The sequence below is a fragment of the Trichomycterus rosablanca genome, chromosome 3 (assembly GCF_030014385.1).
Source record: "Trichomycterus rosablanca isolate fTriRos1 chromosome 3, fTriRos1.hap1, whole genome shotgun sequence".
NCBI classification, from domain to species: Eukaryota; Metazoa; Chordata; class Actinopteri; order Siluriformes; family Trichomycteridae; genus Trichomycterus; species Trichomycterus rosablanca.
This window is the reverse complement of record NC_085990.1, coordinates 54,856,626-54,873,388: the sequence shown is the minus strand read 5'-3', so window position 1 is coordinate 54,873,388 and position 16,763 is coordinate 54,856,626. Positions and strand designations below refer to the sequence as shown.

General features: G+C 39.0%; 1 protein-coding gene and 1 pseudogene across 1 annotated transcript in view; one reads left to right on the top strand and one right to left on the bottom strand.

Annotated features, from left to right (window-relative positions):
- Window positions 1–16,763, top strand: part of LOC134309986 (NACHT, LRR and PYD domains-containing protein 3-like) — a 152,688-nt pseudogene that overhangs the window by 29,182 nt on the left and 106,743 nt on the right.
- LOC134309987 (NACHT, LRR and PYD domains-containing protein 3-like) overlaps window positions 9,774–16,763 on the bottom strand; it is a 93,672-nt gene continuing 86,682 nt past the window's right edge. The window contains exon 8 of the mRNA XM_062991495.1: window positions 9,774–9,951. Within this exon, the coding sequence (XP_062847565.1) occupies window positions 9,774–9,951 (178 nt within the window). The remainder of the gene's footprint in view (window positions 9,952–16,763) is intronic.

Here is a 16,763-nt window from a genome sequence, read left to right as displayed (position 1 = left end):
TGGACAACTAGAGAATTACTGCCAGGATTACTACAGAAAGATCACATAGAGGTCACTCTGTTTTATTACCATTAGTTTTAGAAACGGGACGTCCGAGAAGCTCATGGTCAGGTGTCCACATACTTTTGGTCATGTAGTGTATATATGAGTAGGTTGAATATAAAGTGAAGATAATAAAGGCTGTAAATGAATGTATATGTTGATGTAGTGATGAGTTTGGGATGAAGCTGGTGGGTTTTGGAGACGGTGTTAGTTTACAGCACAGCCTGTATGGAGCGTTTAACCCTGTAAATAGAGAAAGTTCTAGAATCTTCTCACCTGAACGTTCCACACTAAACTGGGTTTGATTCTCTCTATATGCAGGTATGGAATCATCTCTAAATCACTTCAATACTTTGGGATTGTTTAAAGCTTATAACGTTTCATTTAACTGTTTGATGGTAACAGGGCCGGCGCTAGGGGGGGGCTGAGGGGGGCATTGCCCCCCCAAATTGCCCCCCGTCCAACACGCCCCCCTCCCCTTGTTGGACCTGCGCTCGGTTGCGTTTACCAGGCGCGTCTTCCGAGCCATGGTCACTCTATCCCACTTCTATCCCCGCTACGACGCCCCCGGGGCTGGATGGTAATAAAGTTCATTAAAAAGACGTTAATTTTGGTTCATTAGTAACTAACCGATCTGAGGAATGTGGGCTAATGAGTTCTGCTAAAGAGTGAACATTAGTAATCTTCATTAATAACGTGTTTATTTATCATTTTTACTTATTTGAAAGTGTTGTTAAATGTTTATATAAACTTCTAGTGGAGAAAAGTCTAATAAAAGTTTGTTTTTGTAGTTAATTGTGTCCGTTGATTCAAATTTAGCGATTCATACTAAGTGATTCAAATGTACCGATTCAGACTCTGATTCAGTGAGTCGGCGGTTCTGTTATTATAAACTGGTCGCTGCTTTGTGACTCGTTTATTCAGTTTGCAGCTGAAATGGTATAAATTTGTATGTTCTCTGTATTTGAATGTAAAAACTTTGCAGACTAAACTGGGTTTGATTCTCTCTAGATGTGTCACTAAGGCGAGTTTGTCCAGCTCCGACCTGCAGTAACATTTACAGTTTAGTGCAAAAGTTTGGAGCCCTGGTTACATCTCATCAACTTTACATTTTAAATCATCTACATGAAACTAAATCTGCACATTTTAATGCACAATTACTGTTTTTACTAAATATAATATTTATGATGTATTTTTTATATTTATATAATTTATCACATTCAGCAAGTAAACAAAACTTGAAGATTAAAATGTGCAGAAGTTCGTTTCCTGTAGAGGAAACTTTTACTTTCTCACTAAGAAAATCAACAAAACATAGAATTGAACCAGGGGTTCACAAACTTTTGCAGTAAAGGATCCAGCTGCAGATCCTCATGATTGTAGATCCTCACCTGGTACAGATCAGAATGTATCTGGGATGGTGACTGGGGGAGGGAGGGCAGTTCTGATGGACGCTTCATACTGTGTATAGAGACGTCCAGTATCTAGGAGAACACAGGAAAATCCACACACATACAGAACTGTGCAAAAGTCTTAGGCCACTATTAGATTTGTTGTTTTAGCGCTGGTATAACGAGCATAAATGTCGGTCTCGTTATTAGAATACAACCACACAATACAGGAAACTTGTGTACAGTATTACACACAGAAGAAAACATCAGGAAAACACCTTCTACAGGCTAAAGTGCACCACTGCTACCACTGTACTTGGGTCCAAGATCTTTAGGTGGTGAGTCTGCTGTGGCAGCATAACTTCACCTCTCCGTTACAGTTCCTCTTGGTTAGCGGCGCTTTTTACCTTTCAGCTCTTCCATAAATCCATTTTAGTGTTTATTGTTAATAGTAAAAATATCTATCATTCTATCTATCACGTCTATCATTCTAATTGTTCTGAACGCTTCTGCTAGTCCTAAAATGTTAGCATGTGTGCTGCTATTAGCAGAGGAGTTTAGTGTGGGGTGTAGAAACAAAGATCCCTGCAGCAGTACAGTTCATGACTTTATTGTTTACTGTGTAACTGTTGTTCCTGCTGTTTTTAGCTCATCCTGACAGTATTAGAAATGACGGCTGGATTCTTTATCATTAGTAGGAGAGCATGTTCTGAGATCTTGTGTGACGCACCTGTCCAGGTATGATTTTATGCTCTTAATCTTTCCACTGGTGGATGATGGAACCAGTTGTACTAACAGGGATGTTGAAGGTGCTGCTGTGGCTCTGTAGCTTTTTCCATTCTAGTGTTTAATAACTTCATCCTCAAGAACTTTAGCAGCTTCTCCACCTTTAACATAATTAATACTTGTGTGTAAAATCTTCTACCTCAATAACAACATAGTTTAGAGAGAGAGACTCCACACTAATGTTATTGCTAATGTTAATGCTCGGATTGGTGTCGTGTCCAAAATACAAACGTTATTGTTGTTATTGATAAGTACAATGTTGAAAGACCTTGTGAGAGAGATAATAGTCGACACCTCTCATCAAAGTTTAACTGCCTTTAGTGCGGGGCCAAAAGGTCAAAGGTCATGTGTAAGGAGATGATGATGACATAGACTAGAGCTGCAGCTATAGATTATTTTTGTAATCAAGGATTCTACAGATTATTCCATCGATTAATCGAGTAATCAGATAAGAAATACTTTTGCTTTATTAAAGAGTAATAGTAAATATATATAAGATAAAATAAGACGTGTCTTAAACACAAAGGTATCCGGGCAACCCGAAACTAAGGTGTAAATAATAATAAATAATAAAACATCAACATTTCCTTTAAGCTGTGCAGCTTTCAGAACTAAACGTTTCAACTACAGCTGATACAGAACATAAAGCTTTAATGTTTTGTTGGAAGGATTTGTGGTGTTTGTAGGAGGCAAAACAAGTTCAGTCAGGATTGTATCTCCTGGATGAGGTAAATATGGCGTCTGTGTGCATGTGTGTTTGTCTAAACCCTCAAAGAAGCATGTGGTGGTTACAATGAAGAACACAGATGAAAACAGAAGCTCTGATGGGATGGATGTTGCTGGAATACACAGCAGGGACTTGGACCAGCGTTGGATAACGTGCTGCATTTGTTTTCCACCATGACAGAAGATTCTCCTTCTTGGACAAGGGATGTTCTCCAGAATACATGAAGATCTCATTCTGTACAGTTTGGTTTAACTTCTGCTTCTCTTCATCACTGGTGCTGGAGTCTGATGATGACCCCAGTATGTTGTTGAGGAATGATGTTACATCCTTTAGATCCATCCATGCTGTACTACCTAAATCTTCACTGCTAGAATGTTGAATTTAGCAAAAACATCTTCTAGCCACTCTGCAATATTGTCAGCCGTATGTCTCTCCACAAGGGGGCGTTGTTGTCAGGCTGTAGGACTCCATTTCCCAAACCTTCCCAAGAAAGTGTGCCGTAACCCCCAGATAAGCCTCTGTACCAACACTCGTCCTAATGTCAGGTGTGAGTGTAATGATGTCAGTCTCCTTAAGGGTTTTCTTCAACCTGCCTTTGATGTGTTCATGTTTTTCCCATCATTCCATCATGAAGTCGGTTCTTGAAGGAAGCATGTATCTTGGATTGAAAGTGTAAATCATCCTCTGAAAGTCTTCATCCTCCACCATGGACAGTGGACGCATGTCAGTGACGATCATGTTCATAATGCTGTGAACTCAGCTGCTGGCTCAGTTCAACATGATGCAGCTGTTCACGCAAAGCTGTTCACGCAAAGCTGTTCACGCAAAGCTGTTCACGCAAAGCTGTTCACACAAAGCTGCTCACACAACGCTGTTCACACAACGCTGTTCACACAAAGCTGTTCACACAAAGCTGCTCACACAACGCTGTTCACACAACGCTGTTCACACAAAGCTGTTCAAACAACGCTGTTCACACAAAGCTGTTCACGCAAAGCTGTTCACGCAACGCTGTTCACACAAAGCTGTTCACACAAAGCTGTTAACACAACGCTGTTCACACAAAGCTGTTCACACAAAGCTGTTCACACAACGCTGTTCACACAACGCTGTTCACACAAAGCTGTTCACACAAAGCTGTTCACACAACGCTGTTCACACAAAGCTGTTCACACAACGCTGTTCACACAAAGCTGTTCACACAACACTGTTCACACAAAGCTGTTCACACAATGCTGTTCACACAAAGCTGTTCACACAAAGCTGCTCACACAACGCTGTTCACACAAAGCTGTTCACACAAAGCTGTTCACACAACGCTGTTCACACAAAGCTGTTCACACAACGCTGTTCACACAACACTGTTCACACAAAGCTGTTCACACAAAGCTGTTCACACAAAGCTGTTCACACAAAACTGTTCACACAACACTGTTCACACAAAGCTGTTCACACAAAGCTGTTCACACAAAGCTGCTCACACAACGCTGTTCACACAAAGCTGTTCACACAAAACTGTTCACACAACGCTGTTCACACAAAGCTGTGATTTACTGAAAAAGAGCTGAAATCATTATTACTGAGATTTATGACCAGCTATAAAGCTTCACTAGAAGCTCATAAGAGTGTAAATGTATTTACTATGTTGAAGTGTCCGACACTTACTGACCCGACTCACTGTAATCACACTAAACTGAATATACCCACCTACCCACCTAATATAATCCCCCCCCCTGACCCCCCGGGTTTGTTTACATCTTTCTACCATAAACAAATAGTTCAGAGTTCAATTCAGTATAAAAACCTTCAGTAATCAGCAGCTCTTTACTTTCACCAACCGTCTGCAGAGGACTTCAAGCTCCAAGTGTTACAGAGATAATCCTGACTCTGAAACGCAGGGCTGCAGGTAAGAAAACGTCGCTTTATGGTCAATCTTACAATATTTGTGCAACTTCTGATGTTTTACAGAATAACTTAACTTGTCTCTTTTTTAAGGTTCAACTCGATCCATCAGTCAGTCCATCAGCAACCTGTAAGAGCTTAACTTCAATTTTTGTTCATGATTAACTTATTAATAATTATTTGTATTAAAATTTATATTAATTAATGAATTTATTTATTTCAGATGATGTTATAATTTGATCTGATGATGAGGAGTTTAATCCTGAAATTTTAGCACCTCGTGGGAATTGTTAAACCACAAATTAGAATTGTGCAGCTGCAAAGTAAGTAAATAATTTAGTATGAAATATTTTACAGTTTTAATATGAATATTTTAATGAATGAAATAAATCAAACATACATCTGTTTAAAGCTACTGACAACCAAACCAGCACTGATGCTGAACCAGATAATTTAGATCTATCAGCATCATGTAAGTGTTTATCTCAAATATTTGATAAGATCATCCAGTGTACTTGTTGTATATCAGTCATTCATGCATTTTTATTATTTTAGTATTTTTATTTATTTATTTATTTATTTATTTATTTATTTATTTATTTATTTATTTATTTATTTATTTATGTATTTAACTTTGATGAGGAATCTGTGGCTGTAGATCAATCTTCACCTTCATGTGAGTGTTTACACGTATTTATGAAGTTTATTTTTAAACAGAATGAATTGCATATGCTCACTCAGAACTCTCTGTCTATAGCTAACTCAGATCAACAGGCCCCGACAGAACAACCTTCTCCATATGATCAGGAACAGCAGGTACCTTTAGAGGGAGACCACCTTCAGCAGGAGCATCTTATTCACAATCATCATTTAAACTGGGAACTTCATCAGCTACTGGTAAATGTCCACAGCTTTGAAGAATTATTGGTGTATATCTGCAGGTGTTGGATGATATATTGAATGTAGATGATGAATTTTTAAGACCCGGTGCGATTGTGACTCTCCACATTCATGGTCACACAGTCAGTTTCTCAAATCATGTTGAGTAACTTCACATCCAGTCTATTCTAACACTGCTTATAAACATCATGCAGAGCAATTATGGAATATTTATTAATGAAACACTTGAAATAGTGATTTAAATTGTAAACCCTCCACACACTGGAGTTAGTAACAGGAGTAGAATATCCAACATGGAATTATACAAGCTGAAACATTTGTATGTTTTTAACAACACTAACAACAATCTTTGCTTTGCATTAAGTGTAACTCAGCTTCTTAATCCTGAAAAAAACATCTGTACAAATCACATCCAACATCATGCTGGATTTTCTGTGAATGACGTGATTAGCTTTGCTCACATTGAACGATTTGAAAGTAATTTTAACTGTAAAATCGTGGTGCTGCACCGTCTTCAAAGCCAGATGTTCATTTTTTTAGTCCACAGAGATGCCCCACTTCAAAACTATTCATCTGTTTTCTTATCAAGAGCATTATTATGGTGTACAATCACTGTATGCTGTTTTAGGCACCTCATACTGGGACGAGTTGTACTAATGGTATGAAACTGTGGACGGTATTTGATTCTGAAAAGGAAATTTAATTTTACTGTGTTAATGATGTTCGCACTTTGAAAAAGGGCTGCAGAAGTTTCAGGTATGAAATCGTGTCTATTGTAGATAGTCATAGAAAAGAGAGGTTAGCAATTAATGATTTAATTATATAATTAATAGCTAATAATTAAATATGGGGCACCACTGACATTTTTAAGGAGAAATTACCAGGAAAACTGAATTCATAACAGATCAGATCACTTTCTGTTGGAGTAAAGTCCGTTAGTCGAGGATTTCTCTCACACAGGTAATCAAACTCACAGCACTAAATTATTAATCATTATAATGTTTATTGTACTAACAAAAATATAACACATACAATGACAGTTAATAAGTAAATGGTATAACTAAATGGTAATGATAGAAATATAAATCTGTAGGTAAACTATTACTGAAAAAAAAAACAGAATTATCTACAGTGAATGGTGGGTAGAACCAGGAAAGTTTAGAGCCTGATTAAAGTCTATGCCATCAATTAATTATGGAAGCAGATAATAAAGAATATAAACCAAACACTTCACCCGTGAGCACATGAGGTGTGTACCTGTCAGCTCATGAAGGAAGACTTTGCAGGAAAAGAGCCATAGCCCATCACCTCGCGTCTGTTGGTTCTTTGCTCTGGCCCTGTTCAGCTAAGAAGTAGACTTTCCCTGACTGCAGCACTCTGCTCAGGTGACTGTAACCAATGACTGTTGTTGATTTTGAGGTGTTTAGTCACAAACGGTGAACTGAATGACTGAGCCGACTCGTGGATCGACATCAGCTGCATGAACTCTCTAAACTCGTCTGCGTGAACTGCATGCTACATCCACCTTTCCTGCTGCCCACCATGGAGATTAACCACTTGTGGTCAATAGATGATGCTAAAAGCTTAAATTTAACAAAAACATTGTAAGTTGGCTCACAAAAGAAACTTTTACGATTGTACAAGTAAACTTTTAATATCGTTAATATAATAATAAAAATATCTAAATATCAATATATACATTAAGATCTAATACACAGAAATTATAACAATAATTTGCATGCAGTACAAATATTCTATAGTCTTGTATACAGTTACCATATTGGTAGATATTGGTATAATATAATTCTTAACATAATATCTCTAAAGACAGTAAGCAAAATAGAAATTATATTTAAAAGGTATAATTATGAGGACAGCAAGTATGAGGATACTAAATATAGACATTACAACAATTGCTGAATCGTCATTGTTAGAAATAACTTGGCTTAGTTATTTTCCAAATCAGGTAGGCCATGGCTCAGATCCCCGATTCAGGTCCAGATGAATGTGTGTGTGTGTGTGTGTGTGTGTGTGTGTGTGTGTGTGCGTGCTTGGGGGTGTAAATTGTCTCTTGTTGTTTGTCCAGATCCAGATGTCTTCAGTTGGAATTCTGGGGTTAAGGATGCTTAATTTAAATGCACAAGGGAGGAAGTAGATGTGGGGTCTGTTCCTTTTGTACTAGTTGGTGAATTAACCCTGGTGTCCCTTACCCCCAGAGAGGTTGTACAAGAAGCTGAGATATCACTAGAGATGAAAGAACAGAGTTGTTCTGAACTGTGACACTTATGGCTTTCAGTTTGTGTGGGGGTCATAACTGGTCAGTGCAACATAGGAGTGGTGCCATCTGTAAACTTAGGGAGCTCAACAGGCCGGTCTTCAGGGGTGTAGTTATTGGTGCAAAGAAAGAAGTGCGCTTGAGGTGCACCAGTGCTGAGGTAATAGTACCTAACTTGTATTTAATTACTGCGGTCTGTCTGTCTAGAACTCTGTGATACATGTAATAATACATGTAAAACCAATTTGTTCTCAACTAAGGTCATTATTTATATTGCCATGGATACCGATTTCTAATGAATGGTGGATCCTTCTCACATGAAGCAGCCAGAAAAAAGATCACTGTGGTTATTGTAACTCCTCAAGATCAGGGTTTTAAAAAAACTGATTGAGTTGATTGTAGAGACCTTGCCAGACATCCTGTTGGAACTGATGACCTGGTCAATTTAACTGTGCGGAAACGTCCTGGACAGACTGTCACTACAAGATTGAAGGGATGTGGAGCTTCTGATCTCTGTTCTGCCCATGGTGAACTTCAGCTTTCTGTTGAAGGAAACGTTTCATCTGGATACATGCTGGAAACACACGGGCCGGAGGGCTGTGTCAGTATCTTCTACAGCTAGATAGGAAAAAAGAGGAACAAATATGAGCAATAGAAATATGCATTTGTTTAGTTACTTGTAAAATACAGAGCAATCACTTTTTACAACACGCACACACCCAGACACACACACACGCACAGACCTGCTGTAAAACCCAATTTTGAACTTACTGGTAAAGAAAAAAATTGGAACCTGATGCTGCAGTTTATTTTATCAATGTTTTAGAAAAAGAATCATAATTTTATTACTGTGTTAAGAGGTAATAATCACAACAGGACAGTTGTTGGTGTAGTGCATAGTGCAGCCAATAGATGGCGCTTAGCGCTCAGGAGGAGTGTACTGCACAAAGGAGGCAATTGGCGGCAGAACAAACCCTGCAGCCAAGTTAAGCACACGTTAAGTGTTCTGCCTCTTTGTTCTCCATACAGGGTTTATGGACACCCTCCTTCCTGACACCTGCCAGGTTAGAAGGGTAATAACTGCCTAAACCAAATGTGTTTTTTGTTTTACATTTAGTTTCTCACCACTATAAAATGTGGATGTGTTTAAGCTAGATGTAGAACATAATCTAGTAAACACATCAAAGTGGAAGCTGGGCTCAGAAAATAGATAAATGGCTGCAAAGTGCTCGGTCCTCCATCACCAAAACAAGTGTAACATAAAGACTCACCTTAATAAACTACTGCTAAATCATGCAGGTACATAATTCCCTAAAACAATGTTACAACCAACCAGATTCACCATCATTCCACTCCTGCTCTCCACATACTAACTCCTGATAGTGTCCCAGATAGCTTAGCATACAGTGTATCCTAATTTATCAGATCACACTAATAATGCAGTGATGCTGTGTGTAAGCATTGTGTGAGTGAGTCTCTGTCCTCGTGTTCATAAACACTAAATGATTTAGCACTAAATCTCTTCTGTACAACCAACACTGTGAATTGTTCACGTCATATCACTCACATCCTGCTCATTAATCTGTACTGAATCAGAAAACACAACCATTACAGTTTAGTCTTCACCTCCAACATCACTACAGACCCAGAAACAGCAGCTCAGCTCACAGCTCTTCAGTACCGGTCTGTATCTACAGCAGGCAGAGAGTCCTAGAGATCCTTTATAATGAAACAGGAACTCAGTAACTCACTATAGATTCTCCAGTTTACAGTGAGGATTCTTCTGTAGATCAGTGAGAAGCTTCACTCCTGATTCTCCTGGTTTATTGTAGTTCAGACTCAGATCTTTCAGGAGTGATGAGGAGTTTGATCTCAGAGCTGAAGCCAGAGATATAAAACCTTCTTCTGTAATACTGCAGCTCATCAACCTGCAGAGAGAACAAGCACTCATCACAATTACATCTCAACACACACACACACTGCTCTGTGTAGGTTTCCTCCTGGAGCTCTGGTTTCCTCCTACAGTACAAAGACGTGTAATGCCTAGTTCACACTACACGATTTTTGCCCTGATTTTCGCTCGGCGACTGGTCGGCGATTGATTTTCCGGGTCGGGAGCAACTCAGCGTTCAGTCGGCAGGAGAGGATATAGTTTATATCAGGATACACTGACACACACACGTTTTACAGTATTTCTGATTTGATCGTCCTCTACAAAACATAATACCCACGCTGCATTGCAAAATTATTAATTAACCTCCACTTTACTACAGAACAAGCCATATACTGTTCGTGTTGCCAAATCCACTCAGATTCATTTATTTTTCCTCTTTGATTTTACACTGCACATCAGTGCACACTTTGATCTCTCGCTACTTGTTGACGTGTATTTTTGGACGTGGTGTCATTAAACCCCTCGTCACTTCTCACGTGTGTTTTTGTAAAGAAGAAAAAAAAGGGAGACCAGAGAAGCTCGTCTGCGATTCCAGTTGATGATAGATGGTGTCGTGTGAAACCCCCGATCGCCGATCAGTCGTGTAGTGTGAAATATACACCGACTGAAGGACTCCCGAGTGCAAGAGATTCAGTCGTGTAGTGTGAACTGTACAGCGACCCGACCACTTGGAAAGTCGTGTAGTGTGAACTTGGCATAAGTGAGGTGAATTGGAGATACAAAATTGATGGTGACACAAAATTGATGGTGACTGTGTTTGACATTGAACTGATGCATTGTGGGTAACCTGTAACTACTGATCCTGTCATGAATGTCAACAAACATGTCGTTAAATATGAACGTCTGAATTTAACCTTTCAGCTAAATGAACTAAAATCATTAGACACTTTTATTTGATGTCAGTAGCCACAGCTGTTCTGGGCTATAAACAGAAAAGCCGGAGAGCATTTAGTATAAGGACTCACACTGGTGCATCCTTACTTATCTTTAACAGAGCTCTCTTCTTTCTGTTTACATCATTCTGCATGTTTTAGAGGCTGCAGGATCTATCAGTGTGAATCCTCTTCTAGATTAGTTTTAACCAACCTTGTTTATCTGCTTCTGTAATGTTTAGTTTAGTTCTGAGAGAGATGTATTGGGATCATGACTGCATGTCAGTTGGTGGATTGAGTAGCTGGATATCCTGTTATTTGCACCACCCCGTTACATCAACCACAACCTTCAGTGTTTTGTTTTTTAACATGTTTTAATGACATTTACACAGAAAGCAGCTCAATGCTGATTGGATCACCTCATAAAAACTAGACTAAACTTTATACAGTGATGTGAAAAAGTGTTTGTTCTTTTCTAATCGTCTTTCAGAAACATTATGAGAACAAAACTTTAGTTTAAACAGAACAGTCTCTAAAACATCATTATTTAAGGAACAAAGTTATACTAAACCTATAATTACTGCTGTAGAAAATCACCCACAACCCCACACTGTAACTACCAGAGTGCTGCTACCGTCTCCATAATGTTCTCACTATGAAATTATCTATTAGATCTGATCCAGATATATTTTGACCCTGTTGTCCTGACTGCTCTGTGTCCTGAGGTGATCACCTTCTTACAGATTAGATGATAAACTCAAGTACCTTTAAATTTATAGCATTTATCAGACATTTATTATCCAAACCACTGAACCCTGTAACTGCCCAAGAACAGACGCTCCCAAACTCTGATCAGCTTTCTTCATCCTGATTCCTGATTTAGGATCCAAACTGGTGGAGCTTTTATTTCATTTATTCTAAATTTTTATTTACAGCCTATTTCCCAAACTTAAGCACCTGTTATTATTTATTATTTTATTTATTGTTTTTATTGTGTCATTAGTTTCCTGGGTAAGTGTGTGTGTGTGTGTGTTTGTGTGTGTGTTATAATCTCACCTCAGTATCTCCAGTTTACTCTGTGTGTGTGTTATAATCTCAGAGGACCAGCGCAACAAAACGACATGGGTGAGATTAAGACAGTTATTACAGTAAATCTGCAATAGACTAAAGTAAAACACTGGACAGAATAAAAAAAAAACAAAAAAAAACTGAACAAACTGTATACACACATATATACAATTGTCTAAATATGTATATATATATGAAGATAAAAAAGTATAAATGCATAAACACGAAAATATCTGATATATACAGTATTTGCAAAGTTTATCTCATTTTAAACACTATACACTGCAATCTGCACTATGTCACTTACTGTTGCTAATTGGAACATCCAAGGTCTGAGCTCATCAGCCTTCGGATTAAAAAGCGTACACACTGACTTCCACACACACATTAAAAACCTTGACATCATCATCCTACAGGAAACATGGTGCAAGACTGACACGGTCACTCACTGTCCCCGTGATTACAGAGAAATCATTTTACCCTCCCAAAAACTTAGCACAGTGCGCCAAGGCAGAGATTCAGGAGGTCTGATAATCTGGTACAAATCACACCTACACACGCTAATAAACATTATGAAAATTGGAAAATACCACATTTGGCTAAAAATAAACAAAACTATACTATCATCACAGAAGGATCTGTTTCTCTGTGTCATTTATATTCCTCCGTCAGAATCTCCATACTACTCTGAAGACATGTTCTCAGAGCTGGAGAGAGAGACCTGCCATTTCCAAGCCCAGGGAAACGTGCTCGTCTGTGGAGACCTGAACGCCAGAACAGGAACCCAACCTGATATTATAAATGATCAGGGAAACAGATTCATCAATAACAACCAAATTCTTAATACTAATTCCACCCTAAACCACAGAAACAATTATGATCATGTTACTAACAAAAATGGTAAAGACCTCCTGCAGCTCTGTCGAACTTTAGGTCTGTACATCGTCAACGGTAGAACACGAGGGGACTCATTAGGAAGGTTCACGTTCTGCTCACCTCTTGGTAATAGTACAGTAGATTATGCAATAACAGATTTAGACCCTTTCTCTCTCAGTGCATTTACTGTTAAACCTCTAACCCCTCTGTCTGATCACAGCCAAATTACTGTGGTTATCAAAAAGACAGAAACTAACCCCACCACACACACACGGCCCAGTAAGCTGTACAGCATCTCCAGATCCTACAGATGGGCCGAGAACAGCGCAGAGGAGTTCCAGAAAGCAATTAGCAGCACAGAAATCCAAATTAGCTTAGATAACTTTCTGGACACTGCGTACATTCACAGTAAAGAAGGAGTAAATCAGGCAGTTAAAATATTAATCAGATCTTTAAAAATACAGCAAATAAAGCTCAATTAAAAATTAAATCTAAATCAAAATCTAAATCTACAAAAGATGACAGCTGGTTCTACAAAGACTGTCAAATCTTAAGAACAGAACTCCGTAAAATATCAAACCAAAAACACAGAGACCCAAACAACACACGACTTCTTTACTGTGAAACACTCAAACAATATAAACGTACACTCAGAACCAAAAAAGCTGAGTACACCCAAAAACAACTAACAATTATTGAACAATCAATCAACACACATCAATTCTGGGACAATTGGAACAAATTAAAACATAGAGAACAGGAAGAATTGGCCATTCAGGATGGGGATATCTGGACAACCCATTTCCAATCACTCTTTAAAAATGTAGAATTAGATTCAAATCCTGAACAAAATCAAATTATTAGTAAACTAGAGGAACTGGAACGGGCTATTAAAGACCACCAGAACCCTCTAGACTCTCTCATTACTGAGCAGGAACTTAAAGACAACATTAAAAAACTAAAAACAAAGAAATCATCAGGACCTGACGGGATCCTGAATGAAATGATCAAACACAGCAGCTCCAAATTTCACCTGGCGATGTTAAAAGTCTTTAACCTGGTTCTGAGTGTCGGTTCCTTCCCTGAAATCTGGAATCAAGGTCTCATAACACCCATCTACAAAAGTGGAGATAAATTCCACCCTAATAATTACCGGGGCATCTGTGTGAACAGTAACCTGGGGAAGTTATTCTGTAGTATAATTAACTCACGATTATTACACTTCCTTACCCAACACAAGATCCTGAGTAAAAGTCAGATTGGTTTTCTACCAAATTACCGCACAACCGATCATATTTACACCCTACACACCCTGATCGAAAAATATGTAGTTCAAAATAACTCTAAAATATTTGCATGTTTTATTGATTTTAAAAAAGCTTTTGATTCCATTTGGCATGAAGGATTATTTTATAAAATGTCGGAGAGTGGTGTAGGGGGTAAAACATCTGATCTTATTAAATCCATGTACACAGAAAACCAGTGTGGAATAAGAATCAGCAGTAAGAGAAACATCTCATCTCTCAGGAGCGTGGAGTGAGACAGGGCTGCTGTTTAAGTCCAACTCTATTTAATATCTATATTAATGAATTGGCCTCCATGTTAGAGCACTCAGCCACGCCCGGTCTCACTCTACACGACTCAGAGATTAAACTCCTGCTGTATGCAGATGATCTGGTCCTGCTGTCCCCCAGCGCTCAGGGTCTCCAGCACAAACTGGACCTGCTGCAGCAGTACTGTCAGACCTGGGCCCTGACCGTCAACCTCAAAAAGACCAAAATTATGACCTTCCAGAAAATCTCAGGGAACCAAACACACATTTAAATTAGGACACCATGAAATTGAGCACACTAAAGATTATACTTACCTCGGACTAAACATCAGTTCCACAGGAAACTTTAACCCGGCAGTAAATGAACTGAGAGAAAAAGCTCGCAGGGCGTCGACGCCATAAAACGTCAAACATTCGTGGAAATTCCAGTTCGAATCTGGCTTAAAATTTTTGAATCAATAATTGAACTGATTGCTCTATATGGCAGTGAAGTTTGGGGTTCGCTTACACACCATCAATTCTGTAATTGGGACAAACATCCATTAGAGACCCTGCACACAGAGTTCTGTAAAAGCATCCTAAAAGTGCACAGACACACAACCAACACACACCAACACACCACTAACACACACACACAACCAACACACACCAACACACCACTAACACACACAGACACACACTAACACACACAGACACACACCAACACACCACTAACACACACACCAACACACCACTAACACACATACACACCACGAACAATGCGTGCAGGGCAGAATTAGGCCGATTTCCACTAATTATAAACATACAGAGAAGAGCATCAACTTCTGGAAACATCTAAATGAGAGCGACCCCCAAACTTATCATTATAAAGCCCTGAAACACCAAGAGCTGAGCAAACATACCAGTCCCCTCATCCAACTGGTCCTGAGTCACTACACCCATACACCACTAACACACACCGATACACCACTAACACACACCGATACACCACTAACACACACCGACACACTAATAACACACACAGATACACCACTAACACACACAGATACACTAATAACACACACAGATACACCACTAACACACACAGATACACTAATAACACACACAAACACATTAGTTACACACGCCGACACACCACTAACACACACTAACAACAACAACAACAACAACAACATTTTATTTAACAAGCGCCTTTCAGGACACCCAAGGTCACTTTACAATAAGACCATATAATAAAAACAAAATAATGTATAATAAAATAATAATAAAATACAACATCGACAATAAAAGAAAATATAGATAAAATAGAAAATGTAGATAAAATAAGGTAGATAAAAGTGAGAATAAAACTCAGCTATAGGCCAGCTGGAAAAAATGGGTTTTTAGGTGAGCCTTGAATACAGTGAATGATGTACAGGCACGCAACTCAAGTGGCAGACTATTCCACAACTTTGACCCAGCTACACTAAAAGCCCTGTCACCAACCGTGCACAGTTTACTGCTAGGAACTCTAAGCAAATGCTGCTCGGCCGAGCGCAAAGTGCGTACAGGAGAGTGGGTCTGGAGCAGACTACTTAAATACGATGGTGCAAAACCATACAAAGATTTAAACACCAAGATAATTACCTTGTACTGGATACGGTACTGAACAGGGAGCCAATGAAGATGTTCCAGAATAGGAGTAATATGCTCCCAGGATCTGGTGTTAGTTAAGACCCTCGCAGCTGAGTTTTGCACATACTGAAGCCTGTTCAACAGCCGAGCCGGGAGTCCATACAACACAGCATTACAATAGTCAATTCTAGATGTAACAAAAGCATGCATGACAGCCTCAGCAGCAGGAAGGGAGAGGAAGGGTCGAATCTTAGAGATATTCCTTAAGTGAAAGAAGGCTGTCTTGCAGATGTTTTTAATGTGCGGTTCAAAAGACAGGGTAGAGTCCAAAATGACTCCCAGATTTTTGATCTGGGTAGATGATGAAACATTAAAATCAGGAATAGAGACAGTACTGTTACTCATCTTCTTAACGATGGCTGGAGAAGCAATTAATATAGCCTCTGTCTTATTACTGTTGAGACTCAGGAAGTTCACCTTCAACCATGTGCTCACCTCAGCTAAACACTTCACCAGGACAGGCGTCGGTAGGCTGACAGAAGGTTTAGTGCATATATATATTTGCACATCATCAGCGTAGCAATGAAATTGTAGCCCATGTCGCCGAATGATGTCACCAAGAGGAAGCAAATACAATGTGAAAAGTAATGGGCCAAGGACCGAACCCTGAGGGACACCATGTGACAAAATGCTCGAGTCAGATCTAAAGCCTCCAATTGCAACAAACTAACACAATAAAGACTCAGGAACAGGAGAAATCTGCAAACCCAGCTAGAATAAACCAAATTACACAAAAACTCAGAA